At 35.9% G+C, this 21,795-nt stretch overlaps 1 protein-coding gene across 5 annotated transcripts; it reads left to right on the plus strand.

Annotated features, from left to right (window-relative positions):
- Window positions 1-143: 143 nt before the first annotated feature.
- MBIP (MAP3K12 binding inhibitory protein 1) lies at window positions 144-21,150 on the plus strand. 5 transcript variants are annotated; one of them, XM_029950785.1, is made up of 9 exons: window positions 144-333; window positions 3,917-4,036; window positions 5,806-6,030; window positions 6,118-6,214; window positions 8,687-8,752; window positions 8,985-9,137; window positions 12,674-12,771; window positions 19,308-19,346; window positions 20,559-21,150. In XM_029950785.1, the coding sequence occupies exons 1-9, from the start codon at window positions 205-207 to the stop codon at window positions 20,664-20,666; spliced, it is 1,035 nt and encodes a 344-aa protein (XP_029806645.1). In that variant the 5' UTR covers window positions 144-204; the 3' UTR covers window positions 20,667-21,150. The 5 variants fall into 5 exon arrangements, with proteins under 5 accessions (XP_029806645.1, XP_029806646.1, XP_029806649.1 ...); XM_029950786.1 differs by having other exon boundaries at window positions 20,562-21,150; XM_029950787.1 differs by having other exon boundaries at window positions 189-333; window positions 3,901-4,036.
- Window positions 21,151-21,795: the final 645 nt, after the last annotated feature.

The following is a 21,795-nucleotide window of genomic DNA, read 5'->3' on the forward strand; positions in this document are numbered from 1 at the left end:
TACTCACTCCCAGTCCTCGGCGTGACGCTATAGCTGCACCTGATTGGTGCAAGGGCCTGTCAGTCACAAAGGGAGAGTGGGTCCTCGGACAGCCCGGTCTAAATGAGACGCTGTGCTTTTACGTCATCTCCTAGCGACGAAAACAGGAGGGGGTGCGTTTGTGAGCACAACTCGGTGGTGGCGGGGGTAGCCTGTGAAGGTGTCATGGCTGCTGTCGCTGAGCTTAGTCGCTCCAGCAGTGGTGACAGGAGTTTGGAACGGAGTTGCAGCCCTAATGTCTCCCAAGAGGTGCTCTGCGAAATCTTTCGCTCTCTGCATAGCCTGGTGGGACAAGTGAGTGGTGGTCTGTGGGAGTAGGGGTATGGGAACTATGCGGCCCCTCCCCTCTTTTTTCCTCTAGCGGAGGCGGGGGGCTGCGGACGCCGGCCGGGATGCGGCCGGAGTAGCTGAGGCCGGAGGAGGAGCCCGCGCCCAGCAGCCTGCAGTCGGATCGAAGATGGCTGTACGGGTTTAGTTAAGGATGGGTTGCAGACTAGTTTCCTGGCATCTCTTCTCCCCGAGTGGGAGAGGAGAGTCTAAGTGGAAAACCCGGCTCCGAGAACATGCTTGGAGAGAAGAAACGTGTAAAAAGCTTTGTGGGTTGGGAAGGCGCCTGGCGCTTAGGATTCGCTTTCCCCCAGTCCATTCATTAGAGAAATTGATAGGTTAGTGCGGCCTGAGAGTTTTGGAGAAGCTCTCTCCGCCTTTTTTGAGTGATTTGCTCTAATGAGTCATTTGGTTTTGTTTATTTATTTCTTCCTTCTGGTCGTTGTGTGCATCTCTTACCCTTTAATACAAGGAGGACAATAAAAGGAATTAATCTAAATACTTCTTGCATAAAGTTGGATGAGTTAGCCATGGTTGATACAGTTTGCATCAGAACTGTTGTTTAATCGTCATTTAATTATTAACTAATTTAACTGGCTAATAAATAACCTTTGCAGGAATAATAATAAATTGGGCTTAAATAAAAGTACTCCTTACACTCAATTACAATTAAGTGACTATTTCATTTCATGGAGTAAAAAAAGCAAAGCATTTTTTAAATGAGAAACAACTTCAAAATACATTTGTTTGCTTCATATTTTAGACGGAATATTTTCTAGCTCTAAATGTTGTGGGGTTGGTACTAGTGCATGTAGTAGGCATAGCGGAATTTTGTGTAGAAGATGTTATCTTCCTTTATAAAAATAGACCAATTGTCTGATTTGTAAAACGTTATTTAAAAAGCCGCGGGTGGATGGAGAATGTTTTTTATAAAAGGTTATTTCAGTATTTTAAAAAATCCTAGTATGTTTGTCGTGACTTGCAAAAAGTATTACTCCAAGTTAAACATTTAGCTTGGTGTAATGAAACAGTTATTAATAGAATCTGATAAAAGTTACAACTTTTGAACTCAATTGTTTGCCACAGACTTCTAAAAAATTTTTAAAGACTGGGGGACATGAGTATGTTAGTCTTACTACCGAAGACCTGTAATGGTTTAACAGTGTAAGAATGTTTTATGACATTGGAATTTTAAGGTTTATTTATATTTTAATGTCAGGATGAAAAAAGTTTATGCTCACCTATAATTTACATAAGATTTTTTTAGTGATGAGATTTTTTAAAAATAACATTAAGAAATAATTTAAACATTTCTTTTGAAATATTTTGCATACTGAATTTTTACAGCTAATTTAAAAATTTTAAACATTCTGATGTTCTGTAGGTACAAGTTAGAGATGTGATTAAAGTTTACTTATGTCATCTATCAAAAATGTTTAGAGTAAATATTTGGAAAGTTTACCTGATACAGTGAAGACTGTCTATACAAGTGTCAAAAATTAAATTGTTGTCTCAATTAAATGCTAACCATTTTGATACTACTCTTTATATTTTGAGATGTAGTCTTTAAAGATAAGCAGGAAAGCCACAATACTTATCAAATTGCACCTGGAGGAAATCACGATTTACTTTTGCAACAAGTTTACCAGATGTTTTTTTAATTATAAGTTTTTTTTTAAAAAGTGTCAATATGCCTAATTTCATTCTGCATAGTATCATTCTATTGTTGGCTCTCCTCAGTAAGAAACAAAATTGGGATGTTAAGTATTTTCTATCTCAGATTTCACATTTACTGATTTTAACCTTATTGCTTGCCAAGTTTTTACTGAAAACGCATATTTTTATAGGCCATATTAATGTCAAACTAATACACTTTTGAGTGAATGGTTTCCAATAACAAGTTCTGTAGGGTAGAAACGCATATAACTCATATTACTAATAGAGAATGTGTTGAATGAACAGTTGGACAATTTTAAAGTTAATTTGTATCATTATTATGTGGTTTTCTTAAAAGACCAAATACCTTTAATTGTGCTTGGAAGGCTTACATAATCATGCTGACTTGAAAGGAGAATATGATTCCAATAGTAAGACTTATTTTCTGTAAGTTATTTCCTCTAGAAAATCTGATGCTTTGCTTTGGTTGAGGATTTATCTGTATTATCCCTAAACCATATAACTCTCTTATGAATAACGCATAAATTTGTTATCAACTATAGATCTCTTAGAGGACTGTAGAAGTATAGTAATAGTTTACTTCCATACGTACGTTGTCTAATGAAATTTGTATAGGCACTAAATAACATAAACTGAGATTAATGCTAATCTTAATGTAAATCTTTAGTTAAATTAACATAAACTAATCTTTGCCAATGCAGCCTATTACAAAACTTCCGATTTCTTTATACATATCTAATATGGACCTTAAATGTTTCTTGTCTTGTGCAAAGGGTGGGAAATTTTTGTCATATAGTATTCTATAGTGCCTTTTCTGGTAACTTTGGGTTTCTGGTTCTTTATATAGTGATTCATCTCTTTGCTTTATTACAATCACAACTCATAACATCTATATTTGAACGAATGTAATACTTGCCTTATTTTGTACAAAATATGACTAACTTCTAATTGATTTCTGAAAAAAATAATAATTCTATGATGCAGCATATCTTTATAGTATGTTATAAACACAGATCCCTAGAAAAGTTTATGACTTGAAAGTCTAAAGATGGAAGCTTTCCTTCTAAAATTTTCACTGATTTTGATATTAATTTTATATTCAGGTTCTTGGTAGTTTTCTGTATATAATTTTATTATAATAGCACTTAACCAACTTATAAGAAGTATTATATGATAAGCCCTCACACAGTACTAGAAAATACTGTTTACAAAGATCTGGCCATTGTTGTGGAAAAGTTTTTGTTTTTCACTTTCAGATTTCCACAGTTAAATAATTGTTTTCTATTTGAAGTAAACATGTTGCCATTTACCCCTAGACTTTAAAATATGTATGAATAATCTTGATTTTTAAATTATTTTAAAAATTGGTTAAAGTTGAAAATGATAAAAATGTGATTCAGAAAACCTCAGAGTAGTGATATATGTCTGTTATGTTTTTATGTACATATTTAACAAAAAGAAATGTTTATATCAGAACTCTCACGAATGTACATGCCCCTTCTGTTTAATGCTCTGAGCCAGAAGTACTGAAAAGGGCAAGTCTTTCTTGGCCCTCATCCAAAGATTTTAGATAATGAAGTGTCAAAAAAGCCTCATCTTTCCATCTTTCCTGGACAGTTTTCACCTGTAAGATGGTCCCATTACACAGACCCAAGAATAGAATAAGATGTCATTGTGGTTTTTTTCTATGAAAATTGCCGTTCTTGACCTCTGAAAATGGTAACTAGGTAGAGCATTTTAATGTATCATTAAAAACCTGATAATTTTGAGCTAAATAGGCATGTTACTCTAAAGAAATATTATTTTTGTGACATCATGTATATACAGCTTAATCATGTAATTTTTGTGATGTCGCTGGTTTGCCCCTTTGAAGCTTAACCTCAGGGATGATGTGGTGAAAATTACAATCGATTGGAACAAGCTCCAGAGCCTCTCGGTGTTCCAGCCTGCTTTGCTCTTTAGTGCACTTGAACAACATGTTTTATATTTACAGGTAAATGTCTTGTTAAAAATGTTAACTAAGTATTGAGAATAGAAATTAATTGTAGTTAAATTATAAGCTAGAGTATTTGTCAGTTCTGTCTTAACACTGTATTAATAGTGTTATCAATAAGAGGTTACTTCAGCCAGATTAGATCTACATCTGGTAATTTCCATAGTGATCTGGACAGTCTCGGGAATACAGTCCAATAGGCCAGTGTGGTTATGAAGACTGAATGAATGCAATTCTATTCAATTCTAGACTTGTATCGAAAATTCAATACCGTTGCATCTATGGTGGGTTATAATTAAGCAATAAGACACGGCAGGTGTGTGTCATGCTATGATAATGATTCCATGCCTTGGGTGAGTTTGGAGGCTCATGGAGTGCTTTCAGTGGTTCAAGAAGTGGCATTATCCCAGCATGACACATCCTGGAGTGTCTATTGCAATTAAACAGTTTCAGCATAGTTTTTAAAAAGAAAGTAATTTCTGTGACATTAATGTCTCATCTTAGTAAGTAGCCAGTCACTATTTTATCTTTTCTTTTTCTTAACAGTTTGAAATAATTCATCCTTTATATTAGAAGTCAACATTAAATTATTTCTAATAGTACTGCTATATTTTGTAATGTTTCAGTTTAATAACTGAACAGTATTATGACCTTGCTAGTTTCCAGATGAACAGCTCTGCAATAATAATTGATGTAAGTTTGCAGTTTATCTCTAATCAAAGTATAAAATATGAAGTGTCAAGAGGTAAGTGGAAGAACTGTTTGAATTGGTCATTTTATTGCTATTAAGATGTTATAAGGTTTCAGAAGAATATTTGGTATTAGTAAATAACAGAAGCAGAATTATAGGTATGAAAAAAATTACTGGAACACTGACCAGTATTGGTGTATTTTGATTAATGGAATAAATATTAATTTTCAACCCTCTCTTCAGTGACTTTATGGGAAATTTTAACTCTGTTTCATGTTGAAATAGTTAACACTAATGTTAAAGGACTGAAATAGAGAGCTATAGAACTCAAGTTGAGGCTTGATTGTTGGGGGGAGGGGAGGAATCAGTGGTATAATTTACATTATACAATAGGGTGTTTTGTTTTTGTTTTTTTTTAGCTACCTCCACTATATTGAATGATGGGCATATATCTCTTTTCAGCTATGGAACTTGGGAGTTTTTTATTTTCCTTTTAAAAAATTAATTTCATGACCCAAGACGGTATCTTGCCATGTCAGGAAAAGCCTGAGTGTTCCCTCAGCGTAACACCTATATATTTCATGTCTATGCTCTCTCATTCACTTTGGCCAACTGCAGTTTCAAGTGGAGAATCTCCAGTGATACAGTGATAATGCAGGGCTTTGCTGAGTGAGAGCACTGGCTCTCATGTTAAGGAGGAAAAATACTAAGCCTTAGTGTTCTGAGGAGGCATTTGAATGACATGTTAATTAAGTGGCATTGGTGCCAGAGGCTGAGGCTTTGCTTTGGCACAAAATAAAAGATGAGTGACAGAACGATTCCCTCAAAGAAAATTTCAAATTTCCTCAGGTTTTCTTTCTTTTTTTTAAAACATTTATAGCAAATGATAATGGTCATAATAGCAGAGAATACCAAACACATGTCATAAGATCTATGCATCTTGATATGCCAACTTTTTATATTTTGTTCATTGATTTAAATATTGCATTTACTTAGCAGAAATTTATATAAATATGTTAAATGTGTAATTAATGTTGATTAGTTTGAACCTCTGCAGATGGAATTGTGTCTTTCTCAGCCTTTTTTAGCAAAACTTCAGCCTCTGATTAAAGAGGAGAATACAACTGTTGTTGGAGAGGCAGAAAAAACAGAAACAGGGAACAAGAATGAAGTAAATGCCAAATTTCCCATTAGTGACCTACAAGAGGAAGAAAAGCACAAAGATTGTGATTTAGGAGATGTGAAAAAGACACAGATCCACGTTGATCCAGAAGTAGTTCAAATAAAGGCTGGAAAAGCAGAAGTAAGAAGGTTTTTTGGTGGGGGGGGGGGATTATTTTTTAAAATCTTAAGCTTGAATTGTTAAAACATGCATACTTATTGTTTGTAGATTGACAGACGAATATCTGCATTTATTGAAAGAAAGCAAGCTGAAATCAATGAAAACAACGTGAGGGAATTTTGCAATGTTATTGATTGTAATCAAGGTAACTGCCTCCAAGAAGTTAATTTTCATAGGATTTTAAGCACAGTTTTACAGTTGCTCTGATTTTTCATTTGTTTTAAAAATGAATAATATTAAACCAGTTTATTTCATAGGTTTATTTAGAAGCTAAGGCAGCAGAATTTCTTTCTGTTTAATAATAGACTACATTGCAAGAACAGGTTTCATTTTGGCTATGCAAAGATCAAATGCAACACACAAGGGCTACCACAGGTGAAGATTCTTTTAAAGTTCCTTTAGGAAATGAAGATCAAGTGTGGGTGGCAGTGTTGCTTACTCTCCTGAGAATAAGAAGGAACTAAGCTATATAAATTTCAAGCCTATAAATGTACTTTTGAAATTATGATGTTAATACATAAAGTGAACTTAGTAAAGTTAATACTCCTCAAGAGGGAGCAGTTTTCTCACTACTCCTGAGCTGTTTGAAATGCTTTCTGTCACGATAAAAAAAAATTTGTCATGAAGACTGTGGTATCTTATGCTTTTTTTCCTTTCTCTCATTTTCTCATGCATTTGCTGTTCTTTTTATCAGATTTCTCCTTTTCCTCTCCACTTGGTGCTACAGCATATTTACAAATCTGTAGGTATGCTGCAGAATACAAAATATTGCAAAGCACTGGCATAGATCTTACTCAGGCATCATAGTAATAATCAGAACAAGTAGTTCTTAGAAAAAATTATGGAGAAGAGTTCCTAATTGGAATGAACATTTTTCTTGTTGCCTCTAACATCTCTTAGCTAATTATTATGAATACAGAATTGTCAGATGAACCTAGAATTGACACTTACATTGGTACACTGATTCTCTTAATAATGAAGTAATACAGGCTCAAGTGGGTCCTGAATTCAGCCTTTTCTGCTATTAACATTATACATGCGTATCTCTAGACTTAGTATATTTTCCTGTTAGCTTTTCAGAACAGGTGCAATAGTGGCGAAATCTCAGGTACTGCAATCCATCCAACTGCAAGCAACCCATGAGAAAGGGTTTGTTGAGGGAACAAGCACATGTGTCACTAATGTTATTCCTCTGCTCTCCCTGCTAACTCTATTATTATAAACCACCAGGGGATAGAAATTGACAAGAATTGAAATGCTCAGCAGGATTCCTTGGCCCATTCAATCCCTTGCTGGCTCAAAACAGTGCTAGCAAGAATTGCTGTGGAGAGTGACTAGCACTCATACATTCACTATCTTCACACCATGCTGAATTTCTCACTGATGGGTCAGTTAATGTATATACATGGAATATAACTCTGGAATGGATGATAGCTTTTTTTTTTTTTTTTAACCCTTAGCCCCATGAAATGTTAGAAAAAGAATGGAGAAGTGATGGCCCTTTAAACGTATATTGAGGGATCTCAAAAGAAAAAAAGGAAAGAAAATGATTCTGTTTAGTATCTATATAAGATAAATTTAGAATATTCACACAATTTGGTTTGTCAGCAGAACTGTTAAGTAAACTTAGACTGAAAAAATATTAATGTATTTAGTGTATTCCTTTGATACCTGTCAATCAGACTGAAATAAAAAATAGATTTTAAAAAAGTCAATTTCCATAGGGAAAAAAAGAATTTTCTTTCAGTATCTCTTTTACCATCTTTTTAAATTATAAAATATGGGGAATTTTTCAGGAAATTTGCTGCAGGGCATGGCTTTATTTAATGTCATTTTAAGTGTTAAAATATTTGAAACATTCATATGTTACGTTAACATTCCAGTTTTTCCCTTGGGTTTGTAATTAATTTATTGATACCTAATTTGAGAAAAAAACTATACCTTTCAGCTTACAAGAACCTGGAACAAATTTTTACAACTTATTTTTCTTAAAATTGTGCTTTTTGACATGGACAGTCTGGAAAGAGCTAGATAGCTTTTGTGATTAGAGATTTTTTTAAGTAAGCATTGGAAATCTAGGCAAAGTGAAAAAGTGTGTGTTATTCTTGAAGTCTTTTTTGTGTGGAGTTCTGAAATTAACATGTGTTAAATGTATAATTAATCCTTTTTATTAGATGATTGCTAATTTGACCAATAAGTAATAAAAAATGCAATCTTTTTTAAAAAAGGTATTATTTCTGTGCTGAAATAAAAGGAATAATGTCTCTTTGGCTAAAATTAAAATGCTTTCAATAATATATAAAGTATTTTCTCCAAAGGCCCAGATGGTTTAGAGGGATATTGGTATTTGTTAAAAATTATATTAAATTATGCCATTGAATGCTGAGGACTTTTCTTACTGTAAACCTGAAAATTAGATAAGATTAAAGCTTATAAATTTTAGAGGGTAAAGGTCACAAATGTTATCCTTTATGAGATAGTAATTTAAGTACAATCATTTAAAATGATAATTCTCTTATTCATAGTATGTTAATGTAAATTTTTGGAAGTTTATCAAAATCTCATATATTCGAAGTTAAGAATATGTTTATCTTATACTCATCTAAATTCTCCTTAGAAAACAGTTGTGCAAGAACTGATGCCATTTTTACTCCTTATCCGGGATTTAAAAGTCACGTGAAAGGTAAGTATCCACTACATATCTTTATCACCGACAGAAGGCTATTCTAGATTGTACAGATTGTAAGCAAAATGAATAGAAATCACATTGCTATCTAAACTGTGTTTATTTTAAAACAAAAAGTCTTACCTCCCTACTTGGGTTGGTTAGTTGGTCTTTATAAAGTATTGTTAGGGAGACAGAATGTCTGACTTTAGAGCATATTAAATTTACATTTCAAAGTTTCTTAATTTAGTTTCTAGAGTTGTGAATACATATGGACCACAGACTAGACCTGAAGGAATTCAAGGGTCAGGTCATAAAGCTAACAGCATGCTCCGAGACTGTGGTAATCAGGCTGTAGAAGAACGACTACAAAACATTGAGGCTCACTTGCGATTGCAGACGGGTAAGCAGAGTGCTGGGCAGCGCCCCATCCCGGTACCTTTGCAAGCAGTTAAACTACACAGTTTATTGAGTCACAGCATTTTCACTGAGGACTTGCTATGCACAGAACACTATTCTGGTCGGTACGAAAATGAACAAAGCATAGTCTCCACTCTGAAGAGTCTACAGTTCACCTGCTCGTGCTCTTCCTCCTCCTGCACTTCTCCCCAAATCGGACTGTTAGTACAATGGGAACGGATTCCAGATAGATCCTGACACTCTCAGTTTATTAAACTCACAGCTGAAAATTAATGTACTCTTTTTCCTGCCACCAATGTCATAACTTAACCACGATGATCTCTTATTTCTTATCACCCACCGTGCTAGGTGCCAAGTATTGATAAATGTGATCCTAGCCCCCAAAGATCTTCCAGTGAAGAGAAGCACATAACTAAGGAAATGCCACAGGGGAAGTGAGCTAACATTTATTGAACAATACAAAGTGCCAGTCACTCAAAATATTATACATGTCAACACACCTGATATTTAACAGTACCTTTGTGAGGTGTTGGTGCTATTATTGTCAGATAAAGAAACTGAGTTCAGAGAGCCCGAGCAACATGTCCAAGATAGTAATGACAATTGGAAGTCAAACCTCAGTCTTAACTGGCTGTAAAGCCTGAGTCTCCCTTCTCATTTAGTCACCAGATACTGTTGATTCTGTCTTCTAAAATATCTCTCGAACCTACCCACTTCTGTCTACTTCCACAGCTACTTCTCTAGTTGGAGTCACTGTGTTCTCTGCCTCGGACTGATGGAAGAATTTCTGCTGGTTGCTTTGCCACTAGTCTTCCTCAAGACCAAATCTGTACCAATGGCCAAATTGCTTTTTCTGAAGCTCAAATCTGATCTTGGTACTCCCCAGTTAATATTCTCTAATGGTTTCCTGTTGCCCTTACATGCATACCAAACTTAGTACTTATTCACTCATTCTTCAAATAGGTATTAAGTTCCTACTGTAAGTCAGGTACTGTTCTAGGCACTGAGAACACATATGAACAGAAATTTTCTAGTAATAAATTATATGCTTCACAAGAAGAGCTACAAAGAAAAACAGGTTGACCAAGAGAAGAGAAAGGAACTTAGGATGGGAGGGGATTATAATTTTAAATAGCATGTTGTATAGCTATAGTCCCAGCCCCATCTCTGGAGCTCCCAGCTCCCACTCATTTTGCTGTCCTAGGGCCTTTCCCAAGGCTTTTTCTTATGCCCATGCTTTCCCCTCCTGATCCCATACTGTTACGAATTGCCCTTTCATGTAGGCTCAGTAGCATCTGGTACTCCCTGCCCTCCTTTACAGCAGTTAGCACAGTTGTGTTTGTTTAATATCTGTTTCCCTTCCTAGATAGTAAGGTCTGTGAGAGCAAACTGTCTGCCATGTTCATTACTTTGTGCTTAGTGCAGTGTCTGGCACAAAACGGGTATTCAAGAGGTTTTTAAAGGAATGATTGCTCATTTCACCTTTCCAGATATATGCAAAGTACAATGGTTACACAAAGTTAGTGTTCAGCTCTCTCAGGAGAAGTCAGAGACGGTATCCCTGGCGAAGTGTTATGTGTATCCTTGAAGGATTAGTAGGAGTTTGTCAATAGCCAGAAGCAAATTATTCCAAAAAGAGGAAATACCATCTGCAAAAAGCACTGAGGCACAAAAATATGGTTAGGGAATTTGAGTCCAGTCTAGGTGGAGTATTTGCCAAACAGAAGTAGAAGATGAGAGGGAGTAAATCTTTGAGAGTAATAAGAGATTAACATTAAAAATTAACCCCCTCCCCCAGAACTAAATTAATTAAAAAAAAAACCTAGATAAAAGGATTGACTGCTTATTAAGTCTAATAGTATCAAGAAGTTAATTATGAAAAATATCTGTTGAATGCCTACTATGTGTCAAGTACGATTTTAGACACAAGGGATACTGAAATGAGGTAGTTGCAGTCCTTAGCTTCAAGAACTTTAGAGTCTGGGAGAAAGAATAATGCTGAGGTGGAATGTTATGGGGGCTGTGAAGGAAGGACACGGTGGGGCACAAGGAGCCTCCATGTGAAGCGATTCAGGCAGTACGTCACCGATTCAGTGAGGTTTGAACGGACGAAAGATACAGATGGGGGCAGAGGACATTCTAGGTAAAGGGGGCAGTGAGAGCAAAGTCAATTGAATAAGTAATTCATTTTACTGTACTCAAGAACAAGAATAACCAAGATCCTAAGATTAAAAAATTCTCAAAAAAGAAACCCATTTCTAGAGTTTTCATACTTAACAAGTTGATATTTTTGATATGAAAATTTGCCCATATGCTTTAATTGCATAATGATTATCTAATTATATATTCATTCAGTCTATAAATATTGAGCACCTGTTTAGTTTGTGAACTGATGATTCCTAGGTTTGTGCAGTGCACAAGCTGCACAGCCAACCAAATGAACAAAATAAAATTTTTTTCCTCCTGGCAGGCAATAAAACAAAATACATGGACTGTCAGGTAGTATTAATGGTTTGGGAAAAAATAAAGGGAAGGATAGGGAGTGCACCTGGGGGAAGGTTGTGGTTAGAGAAGTCCTTCCTGATAAGTTAACTCTTGAGCCCAGACCTAAAGTTTGTGAAAGAAAGCCTGTGAATATGGAGGTAGAGGGAACCACAGGTGCTAAAGCTGTGAGAGTATTTGGCCTAGTTGAACCACAGAAAAAGGAATCAAGTGGCAAGAATGATAAAGGTGTGGGGAGAATGTCCAAATTGTTTCAGACCTTATATACTACTGCAAAGGTATTGGAAGGTTTTGAGCAGAGAAATAACACTATCTGACTTAGATTTTAAGATCATTGCTGTGTTGAGAGTAGACTATGAAAGCAACGCAGAAACGAGGAGACCAATTTGGAGGTTGTGGCAACCCAGAGAGAGAGGTGGGGGTCTAGACAGAATGGTCACTTTGATGTACTGAGAAATAAAAGGATTTGGGATATAACCATTAACATTGAAATTTCAATAACTTTAACTTATCTTCCCCCTCCACAGAAAGTTTGTTAGTTAGGAATTATGATGAAGCTCCTCTTTTAAACATTGTTTTAGGTTAAAGGAGATAATGTGGCATGAAAGGAGAAATATAAATTGAAAGTGTAAAGACATACTACAGTCACCAAATTGAACTGTTTGTTGTCCCCATGTATTTTTCTCCTCCCAAGTTACTACCGAAATCTATCAGAAGTACAAACTGTTCAATACAGGAACTATTCAGTAACATGTAATAAATTTAACATAAAACTCCTAGCAATATAGGAAGCATAAATGGGGCTTGGGGATAGGTGTAATATAATATATATCCCATAGTGTATAACATGAAAATGTGAGCTAAGGATTTTATTTCATCTTAACTCTTGTTCACTATCTTCTAAAGTTTAAATATTTCCCATTCCTCTGCACAAGTTTCTTTGCATGGTATTTTAAGAATAAATGTTGTAAGAATTATTATTCAGTAGTATCTCAAAAATTTTTTAAATGTATTTAGGTGGTCCAGTGCCAAGAGACATTTATCAGAGAATTAAAAAACTTGAGGATAAAATCCTTGAATTGGAAGGCATCTCTCCTGAATATTTTCAGTCTGTAGTAAGTATAAGTGTCTTTAAAAAATAAATACTTTATGATGCTTCATCATTTAACAGATAATTCACTCATTTATCTGGTATATGTGAAACACTGGTGGATTTTTTTTTTATGTGTATTTTTGAGGGGGGGGGGAAGAGTGCACACGAGCAGGGGAGGGGTAGAGAGCAAGGGTAACACAGACTCCAAAGCAGGCTCCACGCTGTCAGCACAGAGCCCAACACAGGGCTCAAACTCATGAACTACGAGATCATGACCTGAGCCAAAGTCGGAAACGTAACCAACTGAGCCACCCAGGTGCCCCATGTGAAACACTGTTGTAATAATACAAAGATAAACATACTCTTATGTGGGGAATTACCTACTTTAAAAAAAAATGGTGATTCTGAATATTGTATTATGTTTAGACTCATTTTTTTAAAGGAGTAGTTTTATTATACATTGCCCAAATTCTCAAACTTCAGCCATTTTCATGGCACAGTATATCATATCAGCCTTGGTAGCTGTCAGTGTTGTCACATATGAAATGCTATCTTGTCGAACAAAGGCTTCCTCTGGGATCCTGCTCTGTCGGTTATCCTTTCTGTCTCTTTAATCTCTCACCCTCCAGACTCCTTCCCTCAGCTCATACATGTTTACATTACTCCGCCATACTAAACAAACACACACCTCAATCTGCCACCCTTTTTCTTTAACCTAACCACCAAAGTTTTTGAAAGACTAGTCCACATTTGTCTAATTCCTCAACTCTGGCACTTATTCATTCATTCAACATTACCCCTTTTTTCAAGGACATTAAGAACCGGTGTTGTACTGATAAGTCTCTTTTTTGTCACATCAGAAGGTTTCAGACAAGTGATCATGAGCTCATTGTACTATTTTACTCAGTCTTCTGGGGTGATTATACATATACCTGCCTTTTCTGAGGTTTTATTTTGTTTTAACTAAAATAATCTAAAAGTAAACAAAATGTTTTAATTTATTAAATTTTTAGTGAAAATTTTACTAAAACCCCTGGGTCAGAAAAGCTACATAAAATAACTCATATTAGCATGAATCATTATAAGTCACTGGTGAAAGTATATTTAAAATTATTTTAGGTATAGCAGCAATTTTTCCAAAGTGGTGAATTGGGTATTAGAGTAAGGTAGAGAAAAGAAGTATTTCCAGATGAAGAAGGCAGGTTATATAACAAAAGTGAGCAATGAAATCTAAAGATCAAGAATTTAGAGAAAGTTTTAGTGATTCATTTCCCTCAAATGTAAAATGAAGTTCTAAGGGCTGAAGCAAGGATTAAATGAATAATACCAGTCAAGCACTTAGCACACTGTCTAGCAAGTGGTTAAACCTCAGTAACTTATCATTTATTTAGTTTCAGAAACCATGTATGAATAAGCTGTGTAATATGTAAAATATGGGTAAGTCACACAATTCCTCTGGCCTTCAGTTGTCTACTTTAGAAGATTTCTTGGTTATACTAATAATAGCAAAGGTTTTTCTACTTTTAGGATTGTCCTTTGAATATATCATCCTAGAAAACTTGATAAAGATTTTATGCTTTTTCCTAAAATAGTCTACCATTAAGTTTTTTCTCCATTCAAGCTGCCTTCATTAAGTAATCCCTAGGCAGATTATTTTTCTAGTTCAGTTTCATACTTTGCTAATATAGTTCTTGTTCACAGTAGCACTGATCTCAACAGAGAATATCGTAGTATTAGATGCCTCCAGAGAGACCTTGCTCCATCATTATTTGATTTTGATTTATAAAGCTTAACATCTACCTGTTACTGAACTTGGTTAACAAAAGAACAAGCCCTTCATAATTTTGTTTTGGGGATGTCTTATACACAGCATAGAATGTTTAGATTGTTTTGGTTAAAGAGGTGGACTAGTCAGATTGTAGAGGACCTTAAATACTATACCCAGAAGTTTAAAACATTTGAAGTTTAAATGATATTGGAAACATTTGAACAGGGAAGAGACTTGTGCAAGTTACTCAAAAGGTTTATTTAATACTCTGGGAGATAAATGAAAAGGGAGAGACAAGAATAAGGAGATAGTATTTTTTTTAATGTTTTTTTTTTTATTTGATTTTGAGAGACAGAGAGAGAGAGTGTGCGTAGGGGAGGGTCAGAGAGAGAGGGAGACACAGAATCTGAAGCAGGCTCCAGGCTCTGAGCTAGCTGTCAGCACAGAGCCCGGCGTGGGGTTTGAACCCATGAACCGTGAGATCATGACCTGAGCCAAAGCCGAATGCTTAACCGACTGAGCCACCCAGGCGCCCCAAGGAGACAGTAGTATACTAGCTTAGATATGAAGTGAGATTCTGAACTAAGGACAAGAGAGTGAGAATAGAAAAGATTAATGCAAGAGGCATAGAGCAAGGATGAGTCTACTTTCTGTTTGAGAAAATTATACAATCATTGACAGAAATAAGAAAACTGGAGGGGGAGATATTTTGGGAGGAAATGTGAATTTAAAGTCCTATCAGGATATACAGATAGAAACATCAGGTAAGATTTTCAAGAGTAGGACTTACGCTTCAAGTAATTGGGAGGGTCTGTGTAGAGGTGATAATTAAAATACAGAATGGCTAAGAACACTGGGATTGTCAGAGGCCTGAAGTCTGAAACTTGGTGACTGCCTAACTTTAGGACCAGGAAGCATTATAAATGCAAAGAGGATTGGCCTGGATGTGTTAGGTTGTCATACTCGTGATAAAACTAGTACTGTAAAAAAATTATTTCTAGATCTGTTAAATGATATATATTTGATTAGGAGGATCACTTCTGGATTAGTATTAGAAATGACTAGTCCAAATTATTAGCTACACGGAAGGACAAAACACTGAAAAGTTTTAAACATTCAAATTAACTCTATCCTTAAGGCCTACAAATAAACATGGCACAAGTCCAAAGGGAAAGAAGATCTCATATTCACCCCTCCATAACAGAATGAATGTGCCATCTCTAGGAACCACACTCATTGTGTAACGTAGGTCCAGCACTAGGAATGTCCATGGACATGAGTGGAGTTAAACACACACCCTGCAGAGAACATATACTCATCACTCTCACCATCCTCGTGCTGGGAGGACATGTATGACAATTACATATTTCTACGTATCTTTCAAAAGTATACAGAAAAGACTACATATGCTGTACAGTCCTCTAGCTTCTAAAGTTAGTAAGGGAGCCTGAGTGGCTTAGTCATTTAAGCAACTGACTTCCACTTGGGTCATGATCTCACAGTTCATGAGTCTGAACCCCCTGTAAGGCTCGGTGCTGACAGTGAGGAGTCTGCTTTGGATTCTCTGTCTCCCTCACTTTTTCTGCCCCTCTCCCACTCATGAGCATTCTCTCTCTCTCTCTCTCTCTCTCTCTCTCTCTCTCTCAAAAGTAAATAAATAAACATTAAAAAATAAACTTAATAACGGAAATTGAGCCCATTTTATTTCTGATGGATTGAATTTTTGCAGAAATCGAATTCTAAACTCTGAAAATAACTATCTGTTTTTAATCCAGATTTACATGTAGCTGCTTTCTAAACACAGGGAAAACTCATAGAGATTGGTTATCATGGGTAACACTGAAGCACAGCATATGAAAAGGGAAAAGCTAACAGAAAAAAGTTGTAAGTTACCTTTGGTTCAGAAACAAAAGTAAATTATATAAAGTTCTTTTCAGTTATGAAACAGACATAAAACTCCAAGAAATGTATATAAAACAGGAATTACAACGAAGATTAGTATTTTGTTGTACCTTTTAATGTAACAGTTCTAAAGATCATTCTTCACACTCAACATGAAAAGATTTGAATGGAGAAATGTTTTAAAATTTTTAAGGGCATTGCTTAATGGACATTTAAAAGATAAAATCCTTACAGTATTTCCAAAGAATTATTTACTGATTTTAAATTTTGACCCTTGAAACAGTAAATACAACATGCTTCACAAATATATTTTCATAGCACTTTGTTCATTTTATAGCACTTATCACTTATAATTATATGTTTACACATCTATTTTTCACACTACATTTTGAACCTCTGAAGGGCAGGAACTGTGTCTTGTTCGTCTTTGAACACATAGACAGTAGCAGGCATTGAATAAGTAAATGTGTGAATGGATAGGGTTTGGCTGCTAGTTCATTATTGGACTTTTGAAGGTCTGTTAACTTTGTTCCAAAGCACTGACGAGGTGGGTTCTGAACCTTGTCTGCAATGGTAACTCCTGGTTCTGAAGGGAAGTGTGGGAAGAAGGTAGTCAGCTTCATGTGCGCAGGCCGTGTGTGTGTGAAAGTGTGTGGTGGGCCTGAAGCGTGAGGTGGTAACTGGATGTGGCTAGAAAATTAAATTGCAAACACATTTTGGAGGGCCTTGGAGGTCACACTAACTAGTTTGCAATTCTGGTGTCACTGGTGCACAATTAGTTTTTGAGAAAGAGAAACTTGTAATTTAGCTTCCCATCTGGTGGTATTATGAAGTTTGAGTTAGAGATTAGAGTCAAGAAAGATAGTTTAGGAAATAGAACATTGTCCACACCAGGGAGAAATCTGAATCATGGTAGTGGGATGGGACTAGAATGGAAGAAATACTTAAAGACACCACATCTAAAATAAGCCCCCAAAGACCACATTTTACTGTTTTTAAGTTACTGAGTCATTGGTGTTCTTATTCTCCTCATTCTGATACTTCTCACTTTGGTTTCATGAAACAGTAATAATTAGATTGCTCAACGACATGGAAACTATCAATATTTTATAGAGTAAACTGTTAGGAAAACAAGGGGAAGTATATTTTAATCAAGTGTGCAAAAAGACACCTCTTGGAAAGGTAGAAGCCTGAGGAGTCATCTGACCAAAATTAAACATTAAGCCCTTACCTGCCCGTGGTATCCAGCTTCATTTGGCAAAGGAAGGAACCTGTTTATATAAGCGTTCCCTCCCCCCATATTTAATAATTACAGTACTTTGGGGCACTTGGGTGGCTTTCTTGGTTAAATGTCTGACTTCAGCTCAGGTCATGGTGTCACAGTTCATGGTTTGAGCCCCATGTTGGGCTCTGTGCTGACAGCTTCAGATTCTGCGTCTCCCTCTCTATGCCCCTCTCCCACTCCTACTCTTATTTCTCTCAAAAATAAATAAACATTAAAAAAATAATTACAGCACTTCATGATTTCCCACTTAACTAATGATAAAGAAGTATACCTCAATATCCTTTGAAATCGCTTTTAACACAAAGGAAAATGAAAGTTTCTACCTTCTAAATCTCAGAGGTCAGAAATATTCATGAGAAAATTTTGCAACCTACATTGACAGTTTGTCAAATGTACCAATATACTAATTTGTCATTCAGAAGCTTCTGATTCTGTGAAATTAAGAAGAAAATCTAGAAAAAATTCATTTGGTCAAGGTTTAAAAGGCTCAGCAGCATGTCAGTAAGAATGCTGTCAGCTTAAGTAACATTTAAACTTAAATTGGCTTGAAAAGTGTGGAAATTATAAAGTAGGAAGTTCAATGGTAGTACACTCTTAAGGGCTAATTGGTTTATTGGTTAAATCATGGTTGTCAAAGAATTGGGTTCTTTCCCCCAGAGCTCTGCTTGGTATTGGCTTTACCCCCAGGGGTAGGCTGCAGAACAGCTACTTTCCAGTGTCCTATTCAGACATGTCCAGAGGAACTGCTTCCGTTGAGGCCTTTCTCTTCAAGTGAGAAAGCTTCTTCCAGAAGCGTGCTCTCCTGATTCCCAGACCTCTTATTCATTAGCCAGAACTGGGCCCATGTCCATTCTAGTCGCTGACAAGACCAGTGGGATACGAGCAACATTCCCCTGAGTCCTACAGAGGAGCAGCGGATAGCTACTTGTACAGACACCCACAGTGATCAGTACAGTCCGTCAGGGGGACAGGTGTGTGCATGTGTGTGTCCTTCACTTGGTACTCCAAGTTCTGTTTTCTCCTATTGCTTCACTTGTTCAATATCCTGAAAGAATAACTGAAAAGGAAACCAAGTAGAGAAAGTCCCCAGAGCATCTTCTTCCATAATTATTCCCCCTCATTAGAAGCTGGGAATTAATGGCAATGTGTGTGTAGCCAGGGAGGAGCATGTTGCTTTGATGTTACTACTATATACTTTTTTTAAGTTTATTTATTTTGAGAGGAGAAAGAGAAGTGCTAATTGAGGAGAAGCAGGAAGAGAGAGGGAGAGAGAGAATCCCAGGCAGGCTTCCCACTGTCAGTGCAGAGCCCAACTGGGGGCTCAGTCTCCTGAGAATTGAGACCATGACCTGGGCAGAAATCAAAGAGTCAGATGCTTAACTGACTGAGCCACCGAGGCCCCCAATTACTATATACTTGTAATATCATCTTTTAGAGACCATCATTCAAGATACAAAGAAGCTGATGTTAGTGGCATACAGTGCTTGGTGAGTTCTGTGGACTTTGTTTCTGCCTGGGTTTTCTGTATTTTGTTCAGTATTCTATAAAGGAAAATTGTTTATATTTTTCTAAGCATTGATTACTTTTTATACTTTTTTTCTAGAGCTTTTCTGGAAAAAGAAGAAAAGTACAACCACCTCAAGTAAGTTATTAAATTCTCATTTTGGCTTCTGAAATAGTTGGGAGAAGTTTTATGCCTCTCATCAATAAAAGTTTCTACACTGGTTGCTTTTAGATCATACTATGGGATTTAAGACGGAAAAAAAAGGCAGCATAAATTAATGAACTTGAAATAAATGATTTTATTTCAAGGGCATGGAATGGTTCATATGCGTCATATAAATATGAATGTCTCTATCTAGCTTTTAATTGTGGCAGAATGTATCAATTACAAAATGCTGAAAAATAATAAATGCTAGGTAATTTAAATCCTCCCCATCTCAGGAACCCCAAGATCAAGAGCCCCATGCTCTACCAACTGAAACAGCCAGGCAACCCTCCCCCCCTTTTTGCTGACCCTACTATAATTAGCAGCATCTAAATCAAAAGAGTATGTTCTGCAGAGGTTGACTTCAGCCCACCATGGCCCACAGTCCTACTGTATTAATTAGTTGAATCTTAATTAGTGAGGTTCTCATAGCTGTTAATGGTAGTAATAATGTAAATTTAAATATAGAGAAAACTTTAAAACTTTTTTTGGTTTATTTTTTAAGAATAGTTTACGAATTTTTTATAGTAAAATTTTAAATAAATTACTGAGAGAATCTGTGTTTTCCAGGAGAGGTAGTTGACTGCCGTAGATCCATCAAAAAATAATTTCCAGCAGTTAAGCTAATCCTAAAGTTTAATTTTACTACTGTGAGAATTGTCAGTTAAATAAAAAGTTTTTTCAGTCCTTTCAAAGTAAAAGAAGTGGAGGAGAGCTTCGTCATTAGGAAAGAGAAAAAAAGTAAGAAATATTTTAAGCCTTGTTATTTTCTGCCTTTAAGTTTATGATATAGTTGACATATATAGTTCAATTTAAAAATTATTCTTATGGGGCACCTGGGTGGTGCAGTTGGTTAAGCATCTGACTCTTGATTTTGACTGAGGTCATGATCTCATGGTTCAAGAATTCGAAGCCCTTGTCAGGCTCTGCACTGATAGCACAGAGCCTGCTCCCTCTCTCTGCCCCTCACTCATGTGCCCACACTTGCTTTCCCTCTCTCTCAAAATAATAATTTTTTTAAAAAAGACATTTAAAAATTACTCTTATGAAGGAAAAAAAGACATTTACTGTATTTTCAATATTTATAGTTCATTTAGCCTTTTATCTGCAGTCTTATTCAGCAATTTCTATTCTTGTTGTTTACAGCAGAATTATTCACTGGCTGAACTTGATGAAAAAATTAGTGCCCTCAGACAAGCCCTGCTCAGAAAATCAAGAGAAGCAGACTCCATGGCCACCCACCACCTTCCATGAAAACTCCTCTCATTCTTGTCATTTTACTTTTTTTATATATATGTAACTTAACTGCAGTTAATTAAATGGATATGTGCTTATCAATGTAGACTCACCTCTGAAATCAAGGTTTCTTTTCATGAGAGTCCAGCCTGCATCAAGTCATCTTCAGATAGAACAGTGAAGTGTGAAATGGTTGAGGCATTGAAAATAGTATTGCTAGAATGTATTCCCTTCTGTTTTAAAGGAGGTATTTTGGAAATTGAAAAACAATTTGAAAGCACATCTTTGTGTGTGTATGTACCACAGAAAGGAAGGTTTATTTTGAAGTGATATAAAAGGACTTTCTATTTGTAACATCAGTGTTAACCAGTTTTTTTGTTTAAATCAGTACTTTGTATGTAATAGGCATTCAACAAGAATTTGTCAACTGAAATGAATGCATACTTTTTTCCAAATGTCAGCTTTAATGTAAATAAACACCAGACTCTACCTTTATCCCTTACTGACTGTGTGACCTTTAGCAAATTAATCTCTCTTTTTGTCTTAATTTCCTTATCTGTTAAATGGGATTGATAATAAAACCTACAACTGTCATGAATAGGTGAGGTCATGCATGTACAGATTTTGAAACTGGCCCGAAGGCAGTGCTCAGTCAATGTTAGCTGTTATCACAGTATAAAACCAAGTCTGTCTTTGAAAGTGTTGAGATGTTACAAATAGTCCCTCTCTCTAGACAGCCTCACTTTTTTACAGTGTCCCAGTTAACATTAGGCAGCATATGTGTTTCTATAGTTGCAAATTAAACATTTAAAAGATGCAGCTACAGTCAAGGAGCAGATGTTTAGGTCAAGAATTGTTTGGGTTGCAAGAATTAAATCTACCTAAAATAGCTTGTAAATAGGAAGTTGTTGAATCAGAAATCTGGAATTTAATTGCTAGAAGTATAGCTGGACAGTGTGGTGGGTATCTAGGAGGTCACCAATGGTTCATCTCTTTCTGTCTCTAACTGCCTCAGGTTGTTTCTTGTTTAGTTCTGTCTCTGTGCCCTACCTTCCTTCTTTTCTGTTCTCCCTCCTCTTCTCTCTTTCATTCTTTTTCTCTTACAACTAATCATCTATGTGACTGCTTTATTCTCTGTGAACTGATT

This window comes from Suricata suricatta, chromosome 9, assembly GCF_006229205.1.
Source record: "Suricata suricatta isolate VVHF042 chromosome 9, meerkat_22Aug2017_6uvM2_HiC, whole genome shotgun sequence".
NCBI lineage: Eukaryota > Metazoa > Chordata > Mammalia > Carnivora > Herpestidae > Suricata > Suricata suricatta.

Coding starts and splice junctions, on each gene's coding strand:
- MBIP (XM_029950785.1), top strand. CDS start 205: ATGGCTGCTGTCGCTGAGCTTAGTCGCTCCAGCAGTGGTGACAGGAGT. Junction 334..3,916: donor TGCATAGCCTGGTGGGACAA/GTGAGTGGTGGT, acceptor GCCCCTTTGAAG/CTTAACCTCAGGGATGATGT. Junction 19,347..20,558: donor GAAAAGTACAACCACCTCAA/GTAAGTTATTAA, acceptor TGTTGTTTACAG/CAGAATTATTCACTGGCTGA.